Here is a 23,937-nt window from a genome sequence, read left to right on the forward strand (position 1 = left end):
CTTCCTCCCTGTCTAGCACCTCCAGGCTCCCTCCCCTGCCACCCCCCAGGACTCCTGAGAGCAGATCTGGGACCACACTGGCTCTGGGGCAGGGCGGGGCTGGGAATGACTGACGAAGAGCAGAACAGATGTTCAACTTCACTGGTAACCGAAGAAAGGAAATTAAATAGCAATAATGGTTTTAAAGAAATGAGGAATGCTTTCTAAACCAGGACACAGTTTTAGATTCACAGGTTTAATGAAAAGACTTCTGGTGTCAGCTCAGAGATGTAGAGAACCGGAAAGGACAAAGGGGGAGAAGGGGGGAAGGCACAGGGCTGTCCTGGAATCTGGGAGAAGCAGGCATTTGTAAAGGAGACACGGGATCCAAGAATTTGCTCATTTACTACCCCGGGGCCGATGCCAGGTAAGAAGATTCAGTTAAACTCACGTGTGGTTATATGTGTTATGTGAAAAATACATAGAGATAAACACACACATGTATATAAATTCACTGATGCAAACATATGGTGGGTAAGCATTAGTTTGAGTTTAGGGTACTGTAAATTATACCATGCCTGGTTCATTTCACAACGTGGGTTTAATCATTCTCATTCAGCCCGTTGTTACCTGTGCTCTTATGTTATATTTTATTCATCTAATTTTTTAAATGTTTATTTATTTATTTTTGAGAAAGAAAGAGCACAAGCAGGGGAGGGGCAGAGAGAGACACACAGAATCCGAAGCAGGCTCCAGGCTCTGAGCTGTCAGCACAGAGCCCGACGTGGGACTCGAACTCACGAACCACGAGATCATGACCTGAGCCGAAGTCGGACGCTCAACCGACTGAGCCACCCAGGTGCCCCAATTTTACATTTTATTTTTAAATATTTCCAACTTACGTAAGATGACAGAGAGTGTAGACATCAACAGAGCTCTCGCTCCCCAGGTTTAACCAATGAGGATATATGTCACCTTCCACGTTGGCCACCCCTCCTGTGTTTAAACACGGCCGCCCCAGCTCCTTGGGTTCAGCAGACTTCCGGGACAATGCCTACCCCATCTTACTGCCCACGCCCACCGCACCATGTCTGGACAACTGCAGCCCGTGTTCTCCTCCGGTTCTAGCAATCCACCCCCTTCCTCTCCGAATGGAACTCAGTGTGGTGAGGCAGAACATCAAAGTTCATTTTTGTTTCTCTTGGAGCTGGTGAGTTTTTGTTTTCATGTGTAAGCAAAAGGATCTTCTCTGAGCCTCAGCTTTGAAACAGAAGTTGGCCTGTACCTGGCCTAAAATAGCATGCTTCCTGTCACACAAAGACCTTAATGTTAAAAAAAAAAAAAAAAAAAACCTCTTGGTTTTTGAAGCTCTGATTTGTACTAACTCATTTAACGAATTGTTCCATTTGTCTTTCCAGCAACACTGTGAGATGGATGGGGTGAGCCCTGCATGACAGATGGGACCCAGAGAATGGGAAAGGTCACCAGCTTACCCAGGTATACAAATGTATATCTGTCAGACATCAAAGCCTGCACTTTCTTTCTTTCTTTCTTTCTTTCTTTCTTTCTTTTTTAACTTTTTTTTTCAACATTTATTTATTTTTTTGGGAGAGAGAGAGAGACAGAGCATGAACGGGGGAGGGGCAGAGAGAGAGGGAGACACAGAATCGGAAACAGGCTCCAGGCTCTGAGCCATCAGCCCAGAGCCTGACGCGGGGCTCGAACTCACGGACCGCGAGATCGTGACCTGGCTGAAGTCGGACGCTTAACCGACTGCGCCACCTAGGCGCCCCTCTTTCTTTCTTTTTTAATGTTTATTTATTTTGAGAGAAAGAGAGAGCACCAGCAGGGGAGGGGCAAAGGGAGGGGGGTAAAGAGGACCCAGAAGCGGGCTTCGAGCTGACAACAGAGAGCCCGAAGTGGGGCTCGAACTCACCAACCATGAGATCATGACCTGAGCAGAAGTAGGACACTCAACCGACTGAGCCATCCAGGCGCCCCAACACCTGCACTTTGTTTTTAACGACGAAGGTACAGGTTGCCTTTTATCTTACAATATCTAGATCTGTTACTCATAAGCCTTTTCTAGGTCTGTGGCTACATTCAAGGTAATTGACGCTGAAAGGTAAATGACCTCCACGTTCGTAAGGACAAGGGGGACTAGCCGATGGTTTTTTATAGCAAGACCTTTAATTCCTGGCTATGATATTATTTTGGACTTAGAGGAAAGATCCAGCAGAATTTCGTTACTATCTGCCTTAGGTCAGTCACATCAAAGCAGCCCTTGCAACGGTGATTTGGGTGAATGTAGATTCAATGCCTGCAGAAGGCCCTGGAGAGAGAAGAAATGCAGGGAGCAGGGTGGGCAGAGGAGGATTCTAAGCAAGGATGTGGTCTCTGGTCTCGGCAGGATCCAGCCTTCACCTGATCAAAAAGGGAGCTCTGGAGCATGAAACACACCTGCTTAGTCCATTGCCGCTTTGAGGCAGTGTGGAAAGACGAGAGATACCTTCTCACAGCAGTAGGGGAATTTGTGTGGGGACCTAGTAAAGGGAATCTGGAAAGGGAACCAACATCCCAGCTCTACTGTCCTCGAACATTTGAAGGACTGATTGATGAGGGCCACAAGTGTCCATTTGCATTACAATGGAAGCCACAGCATCATTAAAAAGATCGAATTGGAACTAAAGAAAACCTGCTACCTTTTAGATGATTGGACAAGCTGAATAAGGAGATTAAGTAGAGGGAGGTGGGAAAGCTGGTCCTAAATGGTTAATTTCCTCTACCACTTGCAAAACCATTCAACTGAAGTGAAGTGAGAATGAGTTTGGTCCATGGCTGACTACCTTCAGAACCTTCTGCTATTCTTTGTGATGAGGCCTTCAAGGAAGGCCCCTTTGCCAGCCTTGAGATTGCTGATTTCAAGGCACTTCTAAGACAAAAATAAAAATTCCATTACTTTCTGCGGGAGATGACTGTCTGCTCCTTTAGAGCTGGGCCGGAGGGAGCATTCAGAATACATTGCTGGGAGTAAATGGAATTTCTCAGCTATTTAAATTGCAATTCACCCCTGAAAACTCCATTTTATCAAAACTCCTGGTTAATACTATTTTCCATGCTCAAGTATTCTCCCCAGATACACAGGCAGGAGATGCAGGAGCCCGGGGGAGACTGTGCCGGGAACAAAGTTCCTTTAAGGGGCCTCAGATACTAACATCCTTACTGCCGTGTAACAAACAAAACTTAGAAAGGCCTGAGCTTTAACATGGCGGACAGGTGTGCAGAAGGACAGCGGGTGTTCTACAGGAGTCAGAGGATTTAATCTGCCTCTCATTAGTTGTACGTCCATGAGAAAGTCATATGGTCTCTCTGAGCCTTTAAGTTCCCATCTCTGAAATGCGTTTTGGAACACCTTCTTTGCTATCTCAAAGAACTGTTGTGATGATTACATTAGGTTAATTTATAGGTATGATTTATATAAAACAGTGCTACACAAAACCCTACAATTAAGACTATGGTAGGCAAAATTCTAAGACAGCCCCAAGAATCCCATCCCCTGGTGTATGTACCTTATATTATCCCTCCTCCTTGAGTGTGAGTATGTCCTGTGAATATGATAGGCTAGTCACTCCCATGATTAGACTATGTAGCTTAAGTCTCTATCTTAACAGACCGAGGAGAGGCTTTTCCTGCTGGCTTCAAAGAAAGTAAGTTTCTAGGCCATGTTAGGACCTGAGGGTGGCCTTGAGGAGATGCATGGACTGTCAGCCAGCGAAGAAACAGGGACCTCAGTACCGCAACCAAAACTCAAAATCTGCCAACAACCTCAAGGAGGATGAAAGGAGAGCCCAGACTCAGAAAGAACTCGGTCCAGCCAACATGTTGATTTTAGCCTCATAAGACCCTGAGCGGAAAATCCAGTTGTTCTGTGCCAAAACTTCTGACCTATGAAAACTATGACATAATAAATGGGTGTTGGTTTAGCCACCAAGTTTGTGCTAATTTGTTACGTAACTATAGAAAGTGGATATACAACCGGTTGTTCTGAAATGGTTGATTGAGGACCTCTGAAACCCGCTTCTCCATAACGGCAATGAGAATCCTAGTGAAAACTGTCAAAATTAACTGTTTCGTAACTGAAAAATCACCAATGGCTTGCAACAACCCCAGCAGCATTTACTCAAGAAAAATGGCCGAATCTCAACAAGGACAGGGAGTATCGTGGCATTTTCACGGGACTTAAGCCCGTCACCCTCTCCCCAGCACTTCAGTAGCACCGAAAGCCAATAGCCTCACAATTACAGTAGCTGTGAAAAATAGCAGATTAGCAGCTCCTGAAGAAAGCAAAATGGCTTTGGAGCTTCTAGGAAGTCCCATTCCTAGAAACTGTCGCTGTGTGATCTGTCTGGCAGTTCACGGAAAAGCTCCACTTTCAAGAATGCCTTTATCTGATCTAATCAGAGCGTGCTTTCTGAGGAGCCCCACCCACAGAGTATTTGTCAAATATAATCAGTGGCAATTGTTTAATATCACAGCTGCCTGAGGATGTGTTAACAGTTGGAGCTAACAAGTGGCAAACCAAAAGTATTAAAAAGAAAAGCAAAACTGGGTAATGAGATATCATAGGCATCTTTGAAAAGCTCCAGCATATTCCCGGGAGTCTAGAAGCCCATGTGCATATTCGGGACTGTTGGGTATGCCCAGGAAAGCCTTGAGAAAGTCCTATTCTCACCTCTGGTTATCTTGAGTCTCTGTGTGAGCAAGGAGTTGAGTACAAACTAGAGTTGTAAATTGCCTGCCAGAGCACTGAAAACATAACTCTACACACACACACACACACACACACACACACACACACCTTAACAAGGCTGGAAGATTATTAGTTTGAGTAATTTTATGGAAACCTCTTGCCCAGTCATCAGTTAACCACTAGGCTAAATGAATAGAAATTTCAGTAAGTTACACATGACATAGAATACATATTTTACACAAATAGTCCAGGAATGTCACTAAATTAGCAAACAGTGGCAACAATAACAAAGCTCAGAGAAGAGAAGGAATCTGAGTTTCAGAACTGACACGCCATATTATTTTAAATGTCCAGTTTTCAGTAACAATAGCAACAAATACAGGACATGAAATGAAATAGGAAAGTATGGCCCACACACAGGAAAAAAAAAATAGTTTACAGAAACTGTCCCTGAGAAAGCCCAAGACACTGGACTCACTAGGCAAAGACTTAAATCAGTTATCACTGATATATTCCATTCCACTTGGTCATGATGTGTTATCCTTTTTTACATATGCCTGCATTTGATTTGCTTATGTTTTGTGAAGAATTTTTGCATTTATCTTGATGAGGGATATTAGTCTAAAGGTTTTTGCTATTTGGGAGGCATTTCAAAATAAAGCAAACCCACAGTTTTTCCCGAGTGTCTATTCTGTCCACGAAGCATAAGCGCATGCACTTGTTTAATTGCTATGTGACTTTGGACAAGTTATGTAACCTCTCTGAGCCTCAATGTCCTCATCTATAAAATGGGAATAATGTTAATATCTGCTTCATTGGGTTGTTATGAAGATTGAATGAGAAAATATGTATTACGATAGGTTGAATTGTTGTCTCCAAAAAAGATATGCTGAAGTCCTAACCCTCAATATCCCAGAATGGGACTTTATTTGGAAATGGAGACATCGTAGATGTGATTAGTTAAGATGACAGTAAGACGTGAGTAAGGTAGGCTCTTCCCCCAATATGACCAGTGTCCTTATAAAAAGGTAACTAAGTGACGACACAGACGCGTGGGGGAGAATGCCATGTCACAACAGAGGTGGAGATTGGAGTTATGCTACCGTAAGCCAAGGGATGCCTGTGGCTTCCAGAAACTAGGAAAAGGCAAGGAAGAACATCCCTCAGAGACTTTCAAAGGGAGTTTGGTCCTGTCAACATCTTGACTTTGGACCTTCTAACCTTCAAAACTGTGAAACAATGAATTTCCATTGTTTTAATCCACCTAGTTTGTGGCATTTTGTTATGGAAGCCCTAGGAAACTAATGTACGTGCGATGCTCTGAGAAAAATGCCAGGCATAGGATAACTCCATAGTTGTTTGTATTAATTTTAAAACAATTTCATAAGTTAGGTAATTAGTCTATTCTGGCTACCATATCAAAATACCGCAGACTGGGTGGCTTAAACAACAGAAACTTCTTACAGTTCTGAAAGCTGGAAGTCCAAGATCAGGGTGCCAGTGTGGTCGGGTCTCTGCAAGGACTTCTTGCTGTATGCTCACATGGTGGAGACAGGAATCAGGGTCTCTGGTGTCTCTTTTTATAAGGACACTCATCATGACCTCATCTAAACTTAATTGCCTCTTTTTTTTAATGTTTATTTTGAGAGAGAGAGAGAGCACAGCAGGGAGGGGCAGAGAGAGAGAGAGAGGGAGAGACAGAGAATCCCAAGCAGGCTCCATGCTGTCAGCACAGGACCCAACGTGGGGCTTGAACTCACGAACTGTGAGACCATGACCTGAGCAGAAATCAAGAGTCAGACACTTAATCGACGGAGCCACCTGGGCGCCCCATAAACCTAATTACCTCTTAAACACCCAACCTCCAGACACCATCACACTGGGGGTTAGGGCTTCAACATATGAATTTTGGGGAGCACAATTCAGTCCATAGCAATAGGTATTATTAACTCCATGAAAATGGAGTCTCAGTGAAATTAGTGCATGAAAAACTATAAAAGGACAATGGTATTAAGAGGAGAATATTCTTGTAGACACGTGAATTCCTCATGGGCATTTTCATACACAGCCATCCATACATATACATCCATGTATATTCCATAGTAACAGTCACGTTACAGGTCCTGAACTCAGAGCCCGAGTTCAATTCCACTTTCTGCCAATCATGAACTTTGGGGCCTTGGGGAAGTTACTTAACTGTTCGGAGTCTCAATGTCCGTTACCTGCAAAGGGGCGAATTCCTAATTTCATGGAGTAGTTGTGGGCACTAAATGACAAATACATATAAAGAGTGTCCTAGAGTGCATGGCACAAAGCAGACATCAATTAAGAGTTCAGACATCAAAGATACATATACAAACTTGTTTGATGCCCGTGTGATTGTTAGAACAGATTTGGACGACTTCCATATCCAACAATAAGTCACACAAACTACGGTTCATTCCTATAGATACTATTCAGGCACAAAACAGAGTAAGATAGATTTTTTTTAACCTCCTGGGTTCTCTTCCCATCCCTAAGTGTTGTGTGACTTTAGGCAAGTGATTTAACCCCTCTGGGTCTGTTTTCCTATCTAAAATATGAAAATAAAAGCAGGACCTTTTTCACAGAGTTGTCATGAGGGTTACATGGCATATAGTCCATACAAGATGCTTAAAATCTTCCCAGGTACATAGCAAGTATGTGATAAATATTATCCATTATTATATTATAATTCCATTTGTGTGGAAGGAAGGAAGAAGGCTAATTGATTAATTTCTGGGAAAAGATATAAGAATCTGCTATTAGCTGTTGTTTCTGGGGAGTGAGAGTGGGAAGTAAGAGTGGGAAGTGAAAGAGAGAAGGGCTTCAACCTTCCCTTTACCCCTCGGGTGCCATTGGGAAAAACCACCCCCGAATCATTAGCTCTACCCCTTCCCTCTTTCTTACATAATGAAGGCTAGACTGAATGGTAGGTGAGCACTTTCTTTTACTGCCAGCCAAGGCTGTTGTTCAGTCAGGACACATGAGTACAGTAGCTAAAAGATCTCCGTTCTACTTGGTACATGGCCTCCTTGCCCCCATTATCCAGTAAGGAAGTATTAACTCCTTGCCTGCTGGGGGGCCCCTGAGAGCCTCTGGGATGCTGATTCACCATGACTGGTTTCTTTAGGCGCCTGTAATCCAAGTTAGTAAATATTTTGACTCACTCTTGGTGCTAGGCATTGAGCTCAGGGCTTTGTACCCATTGTATTCGACTCTAAATAAGTCTTCAAGGGACTTATTCTTACTTTCCCAGTGATGAAATACAGATTACTTATTATATAACTGGCCCAATAGCACACCACTAATAAGAGTCTCTCTGGCTCCCAAGGACATGCTCCTCTCATTGTGTCTTTGCTTTCATTGGCTCACATTCTGTCTCTAAAAATATTCCTATGTTCTGCCTCAACGAGTTATTTTTAAAAAGTTAGTTTTACCAGCTTTGTAGTTCTGGCTTGTTCCAACTGGTTCAACAGTTTCCAGAGAAGAGCAGAATTATCATCAACTCTGTGAATAATTAACAAGTTGAGTTTGATCTCTGGACTAAAACTGACCACTGAACTTAATATTTGCCATGAACAAAAAGACAAGGAAAATTTCCCTAGATCAGCACTTTTTCCATGCCTGGAGAAGTAGGGAAGCCAGAGAATCATTCTCACTCTGTTGCCCCTCTAGGAGATGAAGTCCCCTGCTCAAGGTCACAGGTGCTGAACCCAGCCTGGAGGCTGGGACTCTACTCTGTGGGGACTGGACAAGGTTTTGGAAATTAAATAGTCTCAGGCTGAAGTCATTATCAGTTGTGTGACACTGGGCAAAGTTACTCCCTCCTTCCCTCAACTTCCTTCGTCATTTGTAAATGGGGGTGGTAGTATTTATAGGTACTTAAGCTAATATTCTGCAGTGATATTAACATTTTTCAGCAGTCATCAACCAATCAAAGTGGTGCACATAGAACTTCAGCCGAGTGCTGGAGGCCCCAACTCTGCAGGCGTGTACCTGTTAGTCTTTGGGGATGTTGTGTGTGTGTGGCGGGGGGGGGGTCCCAGGGCAGCGGCAAGGTAGCCAGGAAGGTGGGAGTGATGAGGGGTGAGGGGCAGGTTTTGGGGAAGCAGATATTTATCAACTGCTATGGAAGTGTTTTAAGATTTTAACATCTGCTAGGCTGTTCAAATGGCTACAGGATGAAATAGGGGTCCTTGGCAATGTGAGTTTGCATTTATAGGGGAATTTACTCTGCTTGGTGCTGTGGCGAAACTTCTTTTCTCTCACATGATCCCACATAATCTTCACAAACACTCTGGAAGGGGCCACCTCAGGCCCCTTCTTTCGACGAGGAAACTGCCTCTCTGAACCTTACAATAGTAGTAAGTGGTAGACCAGCGATCTGGATTCTTGCTGACCCATGCCAGAGCCAGCCATGCACCTCCGATGGGTGAGAGCAGGAAATCCTGGGCAATAGTGCAAGACTGAAGCTGAAAACATGGGTGGGAAAGGACGAGTAAGAGAGATGGGCGGCAGGACACTTCTTATGAGGAATAACAGAGCTGCTAGACTCACGGAGTCCTTGGCAAGAATGACATTAAAAACATGTATCCCACTCCCATTTTGCAAATGGAACAAAATGCTGACAAAAGATGAATCTGCATCAAGGGTAGATAAGAGTTTCTTTTGCATTATGCGTATTGAAGCAACTTTGAAATTCTGCCCAAATAATAAGTTCAAGTAAAAAAAAAAAAAATCATAGCCCCTTGTACAGAGGGCTTTGTCTTCTCTCAGCTCTTGGTCATCTGTCAGTTGGATTGTTCAGTTTCTTGCCTTCATTGACTCCGTTTTCAGAGCACCAGGGGCCACTGAAGAAGGTATAGGTGGAATGTTCCACCTCGCCAACTTTCAGCAGCACCGAGGAAATCTGAAGACAAGCTTTTGTGGTTGTGTGACCTGGAAATGCTTGCATTTCCAGTCAGATAACTGTGGGCTGAATCTTGTTTGGCCCATTTCACAGGTCAGCCATCTTGGACAAATCATGACTTCATATTAAAATAAGAATCACCGTGGCAACCTCCCAGGTTATACTGGAGATTAAATGAAATACCACTTGTAAGGCTGCAACCATGGGGTCTGGAGCATAGTATGTGCTCAGTGAGCATTTTATTTCCTTTTCTCAGAAGCTCAATTTCTACACCTATTCAAGGAGAATGGTAATCGTATCTTAAAGAGAGGGTGCAGAGATTTAATTCAATAACCTGTGAAACATGCTTTAGCAATGCATAACATTATCAACACGTTAAATTAGTGTTTTCATTGCTAGAGGGAGATGATGAAGGTGGCTCAAATGTCCTCTTGTCCCTAGCTACATCTCACAGTTGAATGTCTCATTTTATCCTTATTACTTTCAAGTGTCTTTCAACTCTTTAATCTGATTCTTCCAAAATGACTATCGAAGCATTATACATGCCTCATAACACAATTCACATCTCCCTATCATGCCTCGCCCAGGTCTGTAAGCTCCAAACGTGTGGTGAACATGTGCACTTCTGAAGGAAAGGCTAAGGAGGTGACAGGCATTCAAATGAAACGTTTGTCTAAAGTGATCTGTAAAGAGGTGAAACTATGAGGCTCTGGATATTTCTTCCCCTTACGAGTGAATCTTCAATTTCAGGATTTCAACGAGTCAGAAAACATTAGGGTGCAGACAGCTTTGGGGAGCCATGATTCTGCACCATCTTGCGACATGGTGTCACAGTGCAGTTAGGAATTGTTTGGTCAAATTTAGTTTCAGATATGTACATACACACACATACATGTATGTAGGCATTTAGTTATGACACAGTTCATTTCTTATTGCAGGTCGATAGAGTGTCTGAAAATACTGTTCTAAAGCAAGTTAGAAAGACCTTGGTGTGTTTAGGGAAAAAAATATAGGACTGTGAGGCTGGAATACAGCTGCAAGAAGGAGTGATAAGAAGTGAAGTTGGCAGCTAAGCAGAGGCCGGATTGTGCAGGCCAATAGGTCACGGTAAAGAACTTAGATTTTATTCTAAGCACCACTGGAAGCCACTAAAGTGTGTAAAGCAGCATGTTGCACACTCCGATTAACATTTTTAAAAGCACAGTTTTGGTTTGCTCAAGTTCACATATTAGACTCTGGAATTCGTCAGGCCCACTCAATAACCAAGTGCTTTGGAGAGAATTAGAATGTTAGAATGTTTGTAATGGAATAACACTGTAAACCGCTGATTTGAATTCTTGGAGATACCAATGAGATTAGCTCAGGCGGTAAAAAATAAAACTCCCATAGAAACTCAAACAACAATGTACTATTTTTCACCTGTAAGTAAGCGAATATTTTCAAACAGCTTTACTGTAATTGGCACAATCTTTTTTAGAGGGTCACATGGTCATTCCTATCAAAACTTACATTTTGCATAACCTTTAATCCAGAAATTTCACTTCAATGATTATGTCCTTCAGAAATACTCCCATACAGGGGTGCCTGGGTGGCTCATTCAGTTAAGCGTCTGACTTTGGCTCAGGTCATGATCTCATAGCTTGTGGGTTCAAACCCCACATCAGGCTCTGTGCTGACAGCCCGAAGCCTGAAGCCTGCTTCGGATTCTGTGTCGCTCTCTGCCCCTACCCCACTCACACTCTGTCTCTCTCTCTCTCTCTCTCTCTCTCAAAAAATAAACATTTAAAAAAAATTCCTTAAAGAAACACTCCCATACATGCCAAGAACATGTATAGCAAAAATGTTTGTATCATTTATAATTAAGAAAAAATGGATATAGTTGAAATGCACATTAAGGAAAAAACACATAAATAAGAAACAGAAACTTTTGACTATGAAATATTAAAGAGCTATTTAAAAAGAACATTCTAGAAACTTTATGTACTAATATGAAGAAGGTTTGGATTTATTAATGAGTGAAAAATAGAACTATCACAGTAATATGGGTAGCATGAGCTAATTAAAAAAACTGGGCAGCTAAGCATATCTGAATATTCATAGAAAAAATTCTAGAAGGAATACACAACACATGTAATATTGATAACCCCTAGTCACATGTGGAACAAGGTGAAAAAAGGCAATGGAAGATGTCCTTTCTTTTACTTTATAGACTTTGCTATTTGAACTTCTTTTAAGCACATATTATTTTTGAACTGTAAAAAAAAAGTAATAAAATTATATTAATAAAAAAATATTCATAGGCTTAAAGGGCAGGCAGAGAGAGGCACTAACCTGGGAGGTAATAAAACAGTTACAGCTTTATGAGGATACGATGATGTCAAAGCCTGAGCTTCACCTCGTACGTTGTCGGGTTGGGGAGAAACTAAAGATTCCGATGAAATGATGCACTTGGCTCGTTGGGGTGTGTGTGCATGTGAGCATACATGTATGTGCACATCTATTTATGATTTTCTTCAATACCTGGAGCCAGAGAGTTTTAACCATTACAAAACTAAATGTCACATCATCTCCGACCATCTTAACTCTGGTTAAGTTTCTTTGGCTCAACTTGCTCCAATCCTAAATTCATCTGTGGGTTTCGGGTGAGTCGTGCACACAGGGCAAAAGGGAAAAGGGGAAAATGGATAATGACAGCCACCAATCCCTGAGCATCAAGCTTTCTCCCAGGACTACTTCCCAGTGATTTCTGTCTATTACCAGGTACTCCATAACCCCGCGTGGTGGGTAACACATCATTCCCCCTTTACAAATGAATACACCCCGGTCTCCCAAGCCAGGCGAGGCCATCTGCCCAAGTGGCACAGAAAGGGGAGGTGCCGGGCTGACAACCCAGGCCTGACTCCAGCGCCGGGCAATGCTCTCCACTCCCTTTCCAATGAGAGCCTCTCAGCTCCCTCGAAACACAGAGAAAGCAGCCTCAACCTCAACTGTGTTGGAACTGCTTGGTTATGCCTAAAGGTAGCTGGAGGATGGGGCTAAAGAGAACAGAACACTTTTAACGCCGTGCAATTATGCTTTCAGAGCTTTCAATAATGTGCCCTGGTTGGCTGAAATCTGTATCTGCGCTACAAAAAAGAAAAAAAGGAATTACTAAGCAATTTATAGTATTTGTTCTCATGTCCCCCCACTCCCCCAACCTCGTACAGAGACAGATGTGTGTTTTGCTCCCAAAATAAAGGGTTGATGAGATGGGAGCAGGATTATGTCAGAACCTTCTTCTGATAAGACTTCCTGCTATCTACTTAACTTTGCCTAGGAAGCTCATTCTGGCCCCCCTTCCCTAACCCCACCACATGGGGTTAGCTGCTAACACCCCCACCCCTTGCCAGTGCTGCTATAACGCCTGGAGCCTGCCCGTTCTCCGTCCTATTTACTATGTGCCTGTCTTGCTCAGCGGAATGCGGGTAGGCACCTGGACACGGGGACCTCGTGGTATTCCTCTTTCTAGCCCCAGTGGGTAGCAGGTTGCCTGGTCAGCCTCAATACGTAAAGAATGAATGAACACAATGCTAGCCAGACGCATCATTCGGAATGGCAAAGAAAACAGAAGGGTCCTGCAGAGAAGTGTCCCTTAAGGCTTGATAAAGAGCTGAAAATAGTCCAATTCTTAGCTTGGGAGAGAAAGAAAGGAAGGAGACATGTCTTGCGTAAAACTATTCCCAGATACTAGAATGGTGGATATACTTTTCAAAACCATAGAATGCACAACACAAAGAGTGAGACCTAACGTAACTATGGTTGCTAATGATGTGTCAGTGTTGGCTCATCCAGTGGAACAATGTGCGAAACTGATAGTCATGCTGACCCTGGGGGAGGCTTTGTGGTTGGGAGAGGGGGGATACGGGAACTCTGCTTTCCACCCAATTTCGCTGTGAACCTAAAAAATAAATTTTGCTCTAAAAAATAAAGTCTATTAAGTTTTTTTTTTTTAAAGTACTAAAAGAGATGTCAGCACAAAGAACTGCCACCGTTTGATGCTTTATGGCTTTATGAACAACCTTGCTCTTACTGAAATATAAAAAGAAATAGACCCCATTAGAATAAAGTAGAATAAATCATGTGTATCCATTGAGATACAAGAGAATTCTCTCTCCGTGGGCTTTGATGTATCCACCAACAGTAGAGCCAGATAGCGAAGTGTACCCTAGCGTGCAAAAAAAAAGAAAAAAAAATCAGTGTTCAAAGAGCAAAATTAAAAAAAATTAAAAATGGAACAGCAACAAAAAACTTACTCTAGGAAATACTATTTCTAAAGGAGATACAGATTTACTCTTATCATTGCCTTTTACCTCATCAATGGCCCAGATTTGGTTTCTAACATTAAATATTGTAACAAAATTTGCCGGTTCATAAAAACATTATATAGTCTCTACTTTTCGTAATAAAAGTGCTCCCTGAAGTTCAGTCATCCTAGTATTACTTTTTTACATTTACATAGTAATTTTTTTACATATTAATTTTTTACATGAATGAGGTTTAGGGCTATGGCCAAGGAATAAGTATTCATTAATTATAATCAATTAAAGCAACTAGCAACTTCTAGAACCATCTCAAAGGATAAAGTTGTACTTGGAATCTTGTCATGGACTGCTGTTGGGAGTCCTAAATTCAGGGTCCTGGTGTGGGAAAGGGACTTGTTCAAGGTCATATATCATGCTTGTAGCCACACCATTTGTGGCAGAGCCAATATGGCCACCACTCCATACCTACATGCTCCATGATGCACTTGATTTATGTTATCTCATGTAAGCCGGTAAACAGACCTATGGAGTACACCATCCTACTAGCTCCAATTTTTAGGTCCGTCAAAGTGGCTTCAAGAAGTTATTCACTTGCCCACTGGCCACATAGCAAGCCAGGGGCTGGAGCCATGATATGAAGTCGGCCTGTGTGACCTGACTTTGGCCTTAAGGGAGAAAGGGAGTCACAGAAGCACAGAGAGGGACAGTTTCAGTAGGACTGTCACAATGCTCAGCCACAGGGAGTGTGGAGGTAATTAGGGGATGGTCAGCATTCACCCAGGGCTGGTGATCGTTACTCACTATAAGGATTTAAAATCTCTCTTGTGAGAGCTGCTTCCCCTCTTCCTGACTCTTCTGGCTTCCAGGGTCACACTGCCCTCAGAGTTGCTGCAACAGGATGAAAATCTACCTGCTACTCAGATAACGCAACAAGCCAAATGTCGGAGCAGAAGAACGTTCTATGTATTCTTTTTGGGTAAGGAGGGAGGGGCAGCCAAAAGTGGGGAGTGACCAGATGATCTTCTAGTGGGGGAATCCTAGCCTGGGGCTTTGGAGACCAGCATTCCTGTTCCAGGCCAGAAGCTGTAGCTTATTAGCTATGTGACCACGGATAAATCGCCTCATTTCTCTAAACCTGTTTCCTCAACTATAAAATGGAGATCTGAGCATCTGTCCAGAAAGGCTGTTGTGATGATTCAAACTGGACATTGTGGACAAGGTGACCTCATCAGTGTTAATATTCTCACCACACAATCACTTCTAATTCCTCCTCAGCTCTCCAACACCTTAGTACCTTAAAAGTTCTTTGGAAATATTTGTTGAATTAATGAGTAAACGTAATAAAACGTATTAACAAGTTAAACGGTTCATCTACTAAAAATCAAAGCTCAAGAAAACATTTCAAATGCTATAGCAGTAGTGAGACAACTAAAGTATTAATTAGTTATCTCTTTACCTTACCAATTTCTTGTATCTAGCTGAGAAATTCTCCAGAACTAAAGGGAAGATCTCTCTCCCAGAGAGTCACTTCATTCTGAATAAGGTTTTCAACACATACAATATCCTAGATTTTCTCTAGTCAATCATAATAGCTATTGATCTGCGCTTTACGTGCATGTTTCATTTTGTGCTTACAGCCATTTGAAGTAGATACTATTATTTTAGTCCGATTATGTTATTATACACACTATATATTTATTTTCCAAGAATGACTGAAATGAATTGACCACCGTCGTAAGCCACACTGTACAGAAGATAAACTAAAGCTTCCAAGCAAGTATGTAACTTCTCCCACGAAGCTTAAGATTACGAGCTTCATAGTAAGCAGAGCGCAGAGGAGAGAAACCCAGGTAGTTTGACAGTCAGGCCTTAACCACTATTCAGTTCTTTGTTACCTAGGTCAGACCCTCTACCTCCAGTTTATTTTTTATTTAAAAAAATTTTTTTAATGTTTATTTATTTTTGAGACAGAGAGAGACAGAGCATGAGCAGGGAAGGGGCAGAGAGAGAGGGAGACACAGAATCTGAAGCAGGCTCCAGGCTCTGAGCTGTCAGCACAGAGGCCGATGCGGGGCTCGAACTCACGAACTGTGAGATCATGACCTGAGCTGAAGTCGGATGCTCAACCGACTGAGCCACCCAGGTGCCCCTCTACCTCCAGTTTAGCCCAACTACTGAGAATCCTCAGTTATGAGGTTTAAAAAAAAAAAAAGCACCTATCAAGACAATCAAATCTTGGGGGTTAATTACATTATTGTACAAGTTTCTCCCTAAAAGTAGCAGAGCTCATCTTCTGAGTCATTTATGGCCACACTTCACAAGCAAGGCATCAAAGACTTATTATAGCATCAGGGAAAAGACCGAAATTCACTCTACTTCATAACCTGGCTGGCAATTGAGTTCTGGGAGAGGGAAAGACAGTATCACTCACTTGCTCCCACTTTTCATTCCATCCTAAACCCACTGCTGCCTGACCCTATTCAAACCAGAGCTATGACAGTACCTTTAGATGATAGGAAGGCTTTCTACTCTAGCAAACCCAATCCCCAAATTCATTCACTCACTCAAACTCTCTCTGCTTTGTCCTACTGGAGTCTGAAGCAAAGCCATTCTGAGAGCACTCAACATTCTTTTGTTCACTCCCCAGACTTCCCCACCCCCCACCGAATTAATGTAACCTGTGCACACTCTGAAGCCCCTGGCTCTCTCCTGCACCTCTTCCAGAGTTCAGCATAAATGCTTCTTCATGGAAGCCTCCACTGACTCATTGATGGAGAGATCCTCTTTTATATACCCTGTACATTCCCATTAACTGAAATGAAATTCCTTACTGTGAATTCCTTTTTGGCAAGTAGTTACCTGCCTTACCTGTCAGAACGTAAGTTACATTGAGGACAGAAACTATGGATCTGGTTTATCTTTGTAGGTTAGGCACTGGGAATTTAGAAGCCTCCCGGTTAAGTACTTTGAGAGTATTTTATTAGTTACCTCCTTTTTGCCATCATTTGTACAATTTTGGTCTGAATTCTCCGAAGGGAGTACTTCAACTAAACCTACACCCACGGGAATGCCAGCTGGTGCAGCCACTCTGGAAAACAATATGGAGGTTCCTCAAAAAACTAAAAATAGAACTACCCTAGGACCCAGCAATTGCACTAGTGGGCATTTATCCACGGGATACAGGTGTGCTGTTTCGAAGGGACACATGCACCCCCATGTTTATAGCAGCACTATCAACAATAGCCAAAGCATGGAAAGAGCCCAAATAGAAATTGATGGAAAGAGTCTATCGATGGATGAATGGATAAAGATGTGGTATATATATACAATGGAGTATTACCCGGCAATCAAAAAGAATGAAATCTTGCCATTTGTAACTATGTGGATGGAACTGGAGGGTATTATGCTAAGTGAAATTACTCAGAGAATGACAAAAATCATGACTTCACTCATATGAGGACTTTAAGAGACAAAACAGATGAACATAAGGGAAGGGAAACAAAAATAATACAAAAACAGGGAGGGGGACAAAACAGAAGACACTCATAAATATGAAGAACAAACTGAGGGTTACTGGAGGGGTTGTGGGAGGGCGGATGGGCTAAATGGGTAAGGGGCCCTAAGGAATCTACTCCTGAAATCATTGTTGCACTAAATGCTAACTAATTTGGATGTAAATTTAAAAAAATAAAATTGAAAAAAAAAAACAAAAAACAAAAAAAACCCTACACCCATCTGCTTTCTTTGAAGACCTACCAACCATCAGCACTTTCCAGGGCTATCTTTGATTAGAATCTGTCCTAAACATAGGTGTGAAATTGATTTGCCCTGAGAAACAAACTCCAGGGCAGGGACTATCTCTCAAGGTGTTGCTTGTAACCTGTGTTCTAGTACCTAGACTAGAGCTCAACATCCTCCAGCCCTTCATAAATAGCTAGTAGTATCTTGTTGTGCTCGCAAATACACCTTAATCACTCTTGCATCTACTCTGCAGATAAAATTGCTACATTCGTTCAATAAGCAGTTTTCCCAGTTAATTCAGTAAAAGGAAATAAAAGCCCTTCTGCACATATTCTGGGCCTGTTCATTTTGGAGGTCCTTTTAAATGCCTCCAAACATGTCATTTTCCTACATTAGGCAGGCTCAGTCCACTTAGAGGAAATGGGAACAGCAGCCTACACCAAGATCACCCAAGTATAAATGCACATCCTGTATTAGGGTCCCCTCCCTTTACTTTGTGCAGTGAGAACCATGATAAATTAAGGACTCCCACTCTGGGGATAAATGGGCTCCCCGCCATGGAGCTTCCTACTCCCTTCTGCATTCACCTTTCTCCCTATTTACATTTTTCATAGGAGCCTGTTGACAAAGCCCAGGCTTTTGAATCTCACAGGTCTGTGGCAATGGTTTCAGGTGCTGGCCACCTCCCACACACCAGTCCCAGATGCCACATCTGCTCCTCTACCAACTGCTGGCACCTGCCTCCTTACTATGCCAACAGGGCCATATGGTCACATTTGCCCATTTTCTGTAATTCAGCTACCCAATGAGCACACTCCCTTTGTCTGAGACTCTGAAACTACTTAAGATGCAACTGATCTTAATACCAAAATGCCCCAGTGTAGACTCCAACAAGGGAGCGTAGTGATCAGCAATGTTCCCATTGATTCTGAAAATCAATGCGCTCAGAAAATTTATGTTTATGAGACATTTTTCATGAACACTGATAACCTAGAAGCAATGGGTGATGAAATTCTCACACAGCAAACGTAGGGAGGGCTTTGTCACTAAATGAATTCATCAAAATGTTTACTGAACAACGTAACGATGAAACACACTAACATTCTCAGAAAAATTGCAGCTTGATTTTGGACCGCATATGGCAGAAGAAGGTATACAAGTGGGAAAAAAACATAAATCCAGTTAACACTAATGGATGGTTTATTGGAAACCCTCAGAGCGCTTTTCAAAAGGACTTGACAGATTTTATTTTAATAAGATAGTGAAGAGGAAGTAGTTCAAAAGAGGTCATCAGTCTTTTATTTAACTAAACACTGCCCTTCATTTTGAAGGAAATGATACAATTTCAAATCGGAACCTCCTTCTCAAGAAGTGGTATGAGAACGTAACATTGATTTAACGTACAATCTTCAACAAAAATACAGTTTACACAATTCACCAGGAAATAAAACACACAGAGAATTTACCGCATTAGTCAAAGGAATCCCCCATGGGTCACAGGAATTAGAGCTAAGAAGAGAACATAGTGAAAATCTGAATAAACCAGTCAAGTTCATAGCTACCACGATTTGAAAAAAAAAATTCACAAATAAAACATAACTTTTCAAACAAAACCATTCAAGGACCATGATCACAAGAGATTTTATTCTCATTTATATTTTAAAAAATGGTTAGACAATCACATAATATCAAGAGTCTTCGACACAGTGAATTCCATCTTAAGAAAAAAAAATAGAAAACAAGTAGCATTAAATTTTCTTCACTCTCCATAGCATATGTCATATAAAATTAAAGTTTTGCTTCCAAAAATATGTTTCCATGTGGTTGTCGTGTTGTCTAGTGGTGCTCTTAGGGCCAGAAGCACCAAAGACATGAGAAGTGTTAACCACCGAAGTGTCATTTTTTTCATAAAAACTAAAAACTTTCTTAAAGGTCTGGTGTAGTCTTCTGCTAGGCATTTTAGTGCTATAAAGTCATTTGAAATCACATGTGGAATAAAAGCTACAAAAAGTAGTTCTTTCAATACAAAAAGTCGTGTAGCTGAAGTTGTGGGCTTCTCTGACATACAGAAGCAGTCTCAATAAAATATTTGCTCAAATAAGAAAATAGAATTTGTTTCATTACTTTTTAGTATTCGGTCCGGTCCGCGGCCCTGTTCATCCCTGCCACAGCTTCTCAAGAACGTCAGAATCAATATTTCTTTCTTTCAGAGAACATACATACTTCACAGCGCAAGATAGTTCTGAAGTCTTATTACAAGGGAGAAACAGAAATTATTAAATACATCTATTTTTTTTTTAAAGTGCCGGATGTAGCCATAGCCTGGACATGAAGAACTCACTTATCCACAACACTGCCACCTTGAGGAGAGAGCGGAGTCGATGGAGTCCCCCTTTCTTGGAGCCTTCGTTGATTGGTTGTTCCTTTAAAGCATGAGAACCCTAACAAAACTTCCAGTGAAATCCTTCTTTGTATTTACACACTTCACTTCACGGGTAGCCAGTAAAGACACATGCGTTACATGGGAAAGCCGTATCCGGAATAGATGGATTTTCTCGTCCGGTTCCTTTTCACAAAAACCTCTTCTCTGGAGGCAGAATGATACAATGGGCGCGGATTTCACAAGTTCTTCCTTCAAGTTGAGACTTCTCACAAAAAGCAGTTCCTTTGGGGCGCCCGGGGGGCTCTTGGTTTCACTTCAGGTCATGATTTCATGGCTTCGAGGGTTCAAGCCCTGTGTCAGGCTCCGCGCTGACAGTGCGGAGCCTGCTTGGGATTCTCTCCCTCACTTTCGGCCCCTCCCCACTCGTGCTCGCTCTCTCAAAATAAATAAATAAAAACTTAAAAACAAACAAAAAAGCAGTTCCTTTTTAACAGACTGTCACTGCTGTTACCTCCATGTGACCAATGACATTCACTTTCCAACTGAGGGCAAAGGGGGACACAGAGGTGGGGGAGTGAAAGAGCTAGCTGGCTAGCCAGCCCAAAACTGCTAGAAAGTGCCGTCCTGCTGTTCTCCTTCTGGCTGTCCGCACATTGGTCTTTCGACTACTGCGTTAAGCATAAAAGAAAATCCAGATCTGTTAGGTATGTTAGGCTCTCCTAAAGGTCTCTTACCTTGCTCAGCTTTTCCATGAGCAAAAGAATGTAGACATGAAACTGTGACATTATTAAGCATGGAAAACTAGATCTACATCTCCACAGGTGACTGGTAGCTCTCCAAAGTTCCAGACCAGGGCTGAGTGTGGTTCATCTTTAGCAAAGTGACAGGACCTGTTTGGTGATCCTTGTGAGAACAGGGAACACAGCTAATGTCCCTGAAATTAAATTAGTTCATATTGAGGTGCTACGACGGTCTAGGCTTGTAAAAATTATGGCCTCAGCTTCCAAGTTTGAAAAAAGTATACCAGGACATCCTTCAAGTCTTGTTGCCATGAGTTAGAAATCCCCGGGGGAGAAGGCCCAAAGACCACTATAGGATGTTCACACAGAATTCCAATCCAACTGTGAGAATTCATTCACAAAAGGACTTGTTTAGTGTCATCTATAAGGATTCCCAAGAGAAAGAAAAACTTCACTCAACTTTTGAGACGGCATTAGCAATGCCAGTCTGCAGCAGAGAAGAACTGTGAAATCAAGGGCATACACTACCAAAGAGCTCACAGGAATATAAGAGATGGGTTGTAAAAATGCTCTAAAAGTCCCACAGTAAAGCACACAGGATCAGCAGCAGATCCAAACGGTATAGGCCAGCCTGTGGCTGACAGATCTCACAACCCTAACCCGTGCCTTAGGACTGTCACCAGATTTGGTGCTGACTACACCAGGTGGCATTTAATTTGTGATGGCTGTCACCCCTCTGAATTGCAAAAGCACTCTGAAGGGGTGTTCTCCAAGGATCAAAGACACTGCTGCAACAGAACAAGACTTTGCATCTTGAATTAAATTGCATCAGGTGTGGCTAGCGAAACAAACACCTTGTCGTTGAGCCCACTTCAAGCCTAAGGTTTTATCCGGGGCAGAATAAAATCGAAAGTGAGGGGGAGGAAAAGTGAGGAGGAAAAAAAAAAAATTACAGGCCCACCACCAAAGCCTTACATTTTAAAAAAGGTTACCTTCACTGTTCAGGAAGGGGGTTAGGGTGATGGGTGGGAGATTAACTAATCCCTGCCAGGGCAACCCCATTTGGCTGCTTCTGTAGTGGATACTTTATGGGGTGGCACCAGCCAAGCCCCTGGGTGACCTGCCGAGGAACACAGCCGAGCAGGTTTAATTAGATCTGAGACACAAAGGGCTATTCCCTCCTTTGATAACAACGAGGCCGAAAGTGCCCACGATAGCAGGTGAGAAACAAAGGCGGCTAAACAGAACCATAATTGAATCCTTCCCCTAGCTGGTCGGTGACAATGATTTACTTGGAACCTGGGAAGTGGTGGCTGGAGCAGGAAGGAGCAGGAGACTCTGCTAGAAGCCAGTGCCAGATGATGAATTACTTGCGGGCGGGGGTGTGAGGGGGGAGGTAGCAAAGTCTTTGTTTTGTAGCCCAAGTTTACCCAACTATTTATCACCCTTCACGGGGTGGGGGCTGCACTGCTGTAGTCTGCTGGGACCTGGGCCTGGTCTCCGGCTTTACACCCCAGGAATCCCCAGCTTCCCAGGTACCACACACGCCCCTGGGGAGTGGCGGTAGCAGATCTCTAGCTCTCGGAGCTGGCGGGGCGCCGCCACCCAGGCCGCAGTACAGGGCACCCTTCACGCCTTCAGAGGAGGGGAGGAAGTGGGGCGGGGGGGGGGGGGGGGGGGGAGGGGGTAGGCAACGGCCGGCCCTAGTACTCCGAACTTCCCTCCACTCCCGAGGGCGAGTGCTTAAGGGTCGATTTTGGAGCCAGGGCCAGCAGGGATGAAGTGTCAGATAAGTCCACCTTTTGGCCCACCTCAAAAAGAAAGAAAGAGCCAGCGGGCAGGCAGGACGTGCCCCCCTCCCCCCGCCCCGGCCAAAGTGCTCCTACCTGCTCCCTCTTCCTCCTCCGTCCAAGATAAAAGCTCAAGCCACAGCTGGCTGCGCAATTCGCCATCTCTCCTTTTCCCAAAGGGCCCAGGAGCCCAGATGGGGCCCCGAAGGTGCTGGAGGAGGGAGTGAGAGGAGGGAGGGGGTGGCGGCCGCGGCGAACGGCTCCCTCTCAAGGCTCAGCACTCGGCTCGCGCCTCAGTGCACCGCCGCCTCTCGGGCCTCTTCCTCCCGTCCGGGCGCAGGGGGGCGCCCGGGAGGCGGCGTAGTCCGCGCCGCATCGCTGTCGCCCTCGTCCGGCTCGGCCGGATGTAGGTGCATGGCGAGCTCTTGCAGCACCGCCGCGCGCCCGATCTGGTCGTTGCGCCGTTTCTCCATGATCAGGTCCTCCAGGCTCTGGAACTCGAGCGTGTGGCTGCGCTGCGCCGAGAGCTGGATCTGCAGCCGGTAGGGCTGCTTGCCGATGCGCAGCTCGCCGCCAATCTTGAACTCGCGCTTGCCGTAGCGGCACCAGGCGGCGAAGCTCTCGGAGTTGCGCCAGCTCAGCTCGCGCTCCTTGGCGCCCACGTGTGCCAGCGCGTTGCGCACCACGGCGCCCGGGCTTAGTGGCTTGTAGCGGTACAGGTCGTTCACCACGCGGCCGCGCCGGCCCTGGCTCGCGTCGGTCAGGAAGCTGTTGCTCACTTCCAGCCGGTGCAAGTGCACCACCTGGAAGTTGCCCACGTATACAGCCCAGTGCGGGTACTGCGCCTGCGACACGAACTCCACCAGGTCGCCAGGCCTGCACTTGTTGAGCAGGTTCTCGGGCGTGTAGGTGCTCAGCGCCGCGGAGCCCGGCGAGAAGCTCTTCTGGTAGATGCACTCGTCGCGGTAGAACACGGAACACTCCACTTCGTGCAGCCGCGGGTCGTACGGCTGCGGCGGCGGCAGTGGCTGTCCGTCGCCGCCGTCGGGCAAGCCGTCGCCGCCGCCGCCGCCATCCGGCCCCTGGGGCGGCGGCTGCGGCTCCACGTCCTCATCGTCGTTGGAGAAAATGTAGGAGACCCCGATGCGAGGGCCGTCGTCACGGTCCACGCCAGTCGGGTCGGCCGTGGGAACTTCCTTATAACTTAGGTGGGTCAGTTTCTCCACCTGGTTGCCCATCACGCTGCGGATACACGTTCACACAGCCGAGAGGGGAGAAAGCGAAACCACCACTAGGGTCATTGGCACGGGTCCCCGGACAGGG

The 23,937-nt window shown here is 44.2% G+C and overlaps 1 protein-coding gene across 2 annotated transcripts in view; it reads right to left on the bottom strand.

Annotated features, from left to right (window-relative positions):
* LOC123378906 (LRAT domain containing 2) overlaps window positions 1-23,852 on the bottom strand; it is a 31,533-nt gene extending 7,681 nt beyond the window's left edge. Inside the window, exon 1 of one of the 2 annotated variants that reach the window (XR_006592688.1) lies at window positions 22,711-23,852. Coding sequence is in view for 1 of the 2 variants with exons in the window: in XM_045050113.1 (XP_044906048.1) it covers window positions 22,908-23,852 (945 nt within the window). In the remaining variant the exon portion in view is untranslated. Of the gene's footprint in view, window positions 1-18,883 lie in introns of those variants that run through there. The other variant, XM_045050113.1, reaches the window with a different exon arrangement.
* Window positions 23,853-23,937: the final 85 nt, after the last annotated feature.

Source organism: Felis catus, chromosome F2 (assembly GCF_018350175.1).
Source record: "Felis catus isolate Fca126 chromosome F2, F.catus_Fca126_mat1.0, whole genome shotgun sequence".
In the NCBI taxonomy this organism is placed as follows: Eukaryota; Metazoa; Chordata; class Mammalia; order Carnivora; family Felidae; genus Felis; species Felis catus.